The following is a 5,669-nucleotide window of genomic DNA, read 5'->3' as shown; positions in this document are numbered from 1 at the left end:
TCCGATTTCCATCCACCTATATGACCGATGCTTTATACTTGTGTGTAGATCCACCGTAGCGCTCACTAGCAGCATCTCGCCGGACACCGCCGCCGGTGACAGCAGCGCCACCAAAAAATCATCTCTATAAACTCCTCTATGCAGGGAGAAGCCATCCGGAAGTTGTGGAATTTCCCTCTCACGTGCTCAGCCAGAATATTTTTTTGGCGGGGCCGAAATTTTTTCATGCAAATAATATATAATAATTTTGAAATTATATAATATAATAAATTTTTTTAAAAATAATTACAAAAAAATAGTTTATTTTATATGATTTTTTTCAAATATTTCTAAATATTTGAAGTATTTTAACCAATTTTTAAAATATTTAAGTTAAATATAAATAATACTAATATTTTTATTAAATTTATAGGGGCAGCTAATTATTTAAATTTTAAAAATTATGCAAATACTACATAATAAAAATACAAAATTTAATTAATTAGGAGGGCGAACACCCTTTAGCCCCTGCAAGCTCCTACGTGCTCCCCCTCAGTACACCATGGTCACAATCTCCATCTCCACCTCGCCGCCGTTTATTAGGCTAACAGTGCGGCAGCCATGTCCGATAACTCCATTGGAAACAGTAGTTGAATATCGCAGATCATTACAGAAGACAATCAGCTTGCCTCTATGAAACAGGACGTCCATCGGGTTTTCATTGACGATCTCCGTATCCACGGCCGTCCAATGCGGATCGTCTGGCGTGCAGATGATCAACCTCCGTTGGGCACCTGGGTACTGAATACCGAAAATCATCGCCGCCGTGAGTTCGCCGGAATTCGTGGAGAAGACATGAACTCTCGTAACGTAACAAGATAAGAAGTTTAGCCCTAACCGTAAGCCGGCATTGACAGCGGTCTGGAGAAATTCCAATGACGACAGCGGAGGAAGATTCCTAATCATGGTTCGCCGGATCGGCCGAGTCCGGTCCGACTCGGCCGATCCGGAACAGGACCGTTCCGGTTCGTCAAAAATATCCGATATTTGCCCAAAATTTTCCCATCCATTCATATCTTATCTATAAAACCCATTATAAATCTTATTCTTACCGATTTTCTACTTTTTATTCGTATTATTCGAACAATTCATCTCAATTCGATCAGATCGGAGAAGAAAACATTTACCAGTGCGCTGAAGAAGAATCGTGGAGGAAAGACCTCTGTTCTGCGTTCGCGTCTGAAGAAGAATTGTGGGGGAGGGGAAGAAGAAGTGGGAGGATTCTGCGTTCGCGTCGGTGAAGAAAATCGTGGGGGAGGGGAAGTTGTTCGCGTCTGAACGAAATCGTGGGGGAGGGGGAAAATTCTGCGTTCTGCGTTCTGGGTTCTGCGTCCTGGGGGAGGGGAAGAGTTCTGGGTTCTGCGTTCTGGGGGAGGGGAAGAAAGGAGGAAGGTAAATTTAATTATTATATTATTTTAATTAATTTAAATATTTATAAATTTGAATTATTTTTTATTAATTTGTTTATTTAATTTATAGGTTTAATTATTTTAGATTTAATTATTTAGAATAATTTGTTTAATTTATTGATAAATTTAGTTTAATTGTGTTGGATTGTATTTAATTTTTATTTAATCTATATAAATTGAGTTCATTAAAATTAATATTTTAGAATAACTTATAATCTTATTATTTAAAATTAATATTATTTTAGACAAAATTTGTATTAATTGTAAATTTATTGTAAAAAATTAATATTTTAACTATATTTTTTATATAAACAAATTAGTTATCTACTTAAATTTTTGTATAAGTTTGATTTATTAATAAACTAATATATAATTTGTCTATTTAATTAATGAATTACTATTTATAAATATTTTAACAATTGTATTATTCAATTACAGAGTTTGTGTAAAATGGCACCGCGAGATATTGGTTGGGATCATGCTACTCCTATCAGCAATGATAGAAAACAAGCAAAATGCAATTATTGTGGTAAAATTGTTCACGGCGGAATTACTAGGATGAAACAACATATAGCACATGTTACAGGTCAAGTTGAAGCATGCACGAGAGCTCCAAAAGAAATAAGAGAGTTATTAAAAAAACACTTGATCCAAGGAAAAAGTATGCGAGCAGCACATAAAAAAAAGTTAGAAGCATTGCAAAATTCTATTCGTTTGGAAGATGATTCTGATGAGGAAGAAGATGAAGTTTTTGAAATAAATGAAGATGAGATAGATGCTCTTGAAAGAAAACACTTAAAAAGAGCAATGGCTGAAAGCAGAAATATGGAATTTATGGAGCAGCAGCGTAGACATTCTGTTTCCGGAGATCTACCAAGCTTGAATTTTAAAGCCGGTATATTTATTAAATTTATAAAATATATTTAAATATTAGTATATTTTTTTTGAGATAACAACCATATATGATCATATGCTTTTTTTTTTTTTTATCTTTGTAGGAGGAAGCAGCTCGAATACAAAAGGAAGTAAAAGAAATTTTTTCGAAAGCTCTATGAAAAAGACAGAATGTTTGCATCAAAAAAAACTTGATCCATACATGTTTCAATCGAAGAATAAGTCTTTGAAAAATATGTTTTCAAAAGATAATGCAAAAAAAGTGGGTAGAGCAATTTCAAAATTTTTTCATTTTAATGCAATACCATTTCACGCTGCCGATAGTGGTCCTTACTACCAAACGATGATTGACACGATTGCATCGGTTGGACCTGGAGTTAAAGGACCTACTGGTAAACAAATTGGTGGTGAATATTTAAACGAGGAGATGCAAGAAGTTGTACAGTATGTTGATTCTTTAAAGCAGAAATGGAAAACATACGGATGTACAATTATGTGTGATGGTTGGAGTACTCGTACAAAACATCCAATCATAAATTTTATGGTGTACTGTGATAGAGATATGATATATCACAGTTCGGTTGATTGTACAAATAAGGCGAAGACTGCGGACTTTGTCTACACCCTAATGGATAAGGTGGTGGAATCAGTAGGGGTTGACAATATTGTACAAATTGTAACTGATAGTGAAGCTAGTATGAAGGCGGCTGGGAAAAAACTGATGAGGAAAAGGAAGCACATTTTTTGGTCTCCATGCGCAGCGCATTGCATTGATTTGATGTTAGAAGACATCGGAGATATATTGTCAATGAAAGATACGATAAAAGAAGCCAGAAGAATTACAGGATTTATATACAACAGTGATAAAGTGGTTAATTTGATGAAAACATATACGAATGGCCGAGATCTGTTGCGACCAGGCATAACAAGATTTGCAACCGAGTTTGTTGCAATGGAAAGTCTTCTGAGATATGCAACCGATTTGAAAAGAATGTGTACTTCTAGAGAATGGGTTGAGTACAATAATACCTCGAGGAGAAGACATGAAGCCGGAGATATATCAGACTTGATTTTGAATGAAAGATTTTGGAAACGGATACGCCGAGTCTGTGGGGTCATGGAACCCTTAGTGAAGGTTTTAAAAGTAGTTGATCAAGATAAAAAACCTACACTACCTATCATTTATGAGGCAATGGATAGGGCAAAAATGGCAATAAAAACCGCGGTGAAAGATTTTCAACAATATTGGGATATCATCGATGAAAGATGGTATAATCAATTGCATCAAGATTTGCATGCAGCAGGTAACTATTCTTGTTATTTTTTTGTTTTTATATTGTGCTAATCGTTTGTTTTATTTTTTAATTTTATATACATTTCATGCAGCTTATTTTTTAAATCCTGGTCTTCAATACTCCGGCACTTGTGAATTTGATTCATCGGAGGTTCGAAAAGGAGTAAAAGAAGTTATCAAAAGACTCGAGCCAGATTTGGATATACAAGTAAAGGCTATGAATGAGGTAAATTATGTGAAATTTATAAATAATATATAAATATATATATTAATTTCTAATAATTTTACTATTATATTGTCTATAGATAAACATATTTGTTAACAAAATTGGAGAGTTTGGAAGTGCACTTGCTATTAGAGCTGTATCTACATCTTTACCAGGTATGTATTATGAAATTTATCATTTAATTATATTTTTAAATATACTTGTTATAAAATGTTGCATTATTAATAATTTTTTATTTATTTTTAATAGCTGACTGGTGGAATATGTACGGTGATGAAGCTCCTAATTTAAGAAAAATTGCATTAAAAGTTTTGAGTCAAACTTGCACATCATTGGGTTGTGAGCGGAATTGGAGTACGTGGGCTTTGATCCATACTAAACTTCGGAATAGATTAGCTATTGAGAAACTGCATAAGCTAGTCTATGTCTACTACAACATGCGTCTTCGGGTAAAAAATTTTATGCAAAGGACAGACACAGACGATTTTTATGACCCAATTGATTTGAATCATATTTTTGATGAAAATGATATTTTAGATGAATGGGTTAGAGAAAATGAATCTCCACTTATTCGTGATAGTGATTTGAATTGGTTGGATGAGGCTATTGAAGAAAGTGGAGATCGAGGTCAAAGTGAGCATAATGATCATGACAGTGATATGCTTTTATCTCAATTTATAGCTGATGAAAAAAAGAAGGCGAAAGAGAAAAAATCAGAAAACAAAAATACGGCCAAGAAAAAAAAAGCAATCATATTGGAATCTTCATCTTCATCGACTAATGGTGAAGATAAGAATAATAACAATGATGATGATGATGATGATGATGGTGGTGGTGGTGGTGGTGGTGGTAGTGGGAGCTACAGGGATAGCCGATACTCAAGTGATATGGGATGGGCTCAAGGAAATGAAAATTATTATGCTACCCAAAACACTGATCATGGATATCGTCCTGGTATAGAAGCTCAAAGAGATTTTCTAAATAGTTTAACAGAATTTTCAAGTGAAGCCGATGCTTCAAATTTTTCAGATACTAGGAGATATTCTGGAGTTCACGAATATATGCAAGACTTGAATATAGGTTATTCCTATGGAGATTCTTCTCATAGCTCGAGTAATAGATTGGGGAGACAGGAGTGGGACCAACCAAATGCATATCATAATCCCTATTACTCAGGATACGGTTTATCTAATCTACCCAGACATCTTCAGGATACAGCCAATCTTCCTATATTTGGATCCAACCAACCAGTTGGAACATATTACGGAGGGATTACATCTGGTTCGGGTAGTATTGATGATCGTAGACAAAATTATGGTTCATCAAGCAGAAGCAATGATAATAGAGAATATCGAGGTTTTGATGTATATGGAAGGGGTTCATTCAGAGAAAATCAATATGGTTCGAACATCTCTCCTTATCCAAGCAATATGAATCCAGAACAAGGATATTCGTAATATAATCGATCAGCAGATGAAAATGATTTTGAACCTCCACGACATTCCACATGGTATTGAATGGTAAGTATAAATATTTAGTATAAACGTAGTTTGAACATTTTATAAAATTTTATTTGTATTTTTTTTCTAATTATTTTTATTTATATAATGCAGATGATAAAGATGAAATCTTGACATTGACGGACACAAGGTACATCATTTTGTTATTAAAATAAATTTATTAGTATAATGACAATATGCAAAACATAAAATTTAGCATTTACATTTATATATATATATATATATCCGCTAATTTAGTTGAAATATTATTCATTTTAAATTTTGATCTATTATAAATTATAATATAT

General features: G+C 33.6%; 1 protein-coding gene across 1 annotated transcript; it reads left to right on the top strand.

The window, feature by feature from the left end:
* The first annotated feature begins 1,898 nt into the window (after positions 1-1,898).
* Positions 1,899-5,319, top strand: LOC127241693 (uncharacterized). Its single transcript, XM_051260869.1, has 6 exons — positions 1,899-2,343; positions 2,447-3,646; positions 3,729-3,862; positions 3,942-4,017; positions 4,112-4,495; positions 4,823-5,319. Exons 1-6 carry the CDS (start codon positions 1,899-1,901, stop codon positions 5,317-5,319), a joined length of 2,736 nt encoding a protein of 911 aa, XP_051116826.1.
* The last annotated feature ends 350 nt before the right edge of the window (positions 5,320-5,669 follow it).

The sequence above is a fragment of the Andrographis paniculata genome, unplaced genomic scaffold (assembly GCF_009805555.1).
Source record: "Andrographis paniculata isolate CXL003 unplaced genomic scaffold, ASM980555v1 Contig83END, whole genome shotgun sequence".
In the NCBI taxonomy this organism is placed as follows: domain Eukaryota; kingdom Viridiplantae; phylum Streptophyta; class Magnoliopsida; order Lamiales; family Acanthaceae; genus Andrographis; species Andrographis paniculata.
This window is presented reverse-complemented; position numbering and strand designations above follow the sequence as displayed.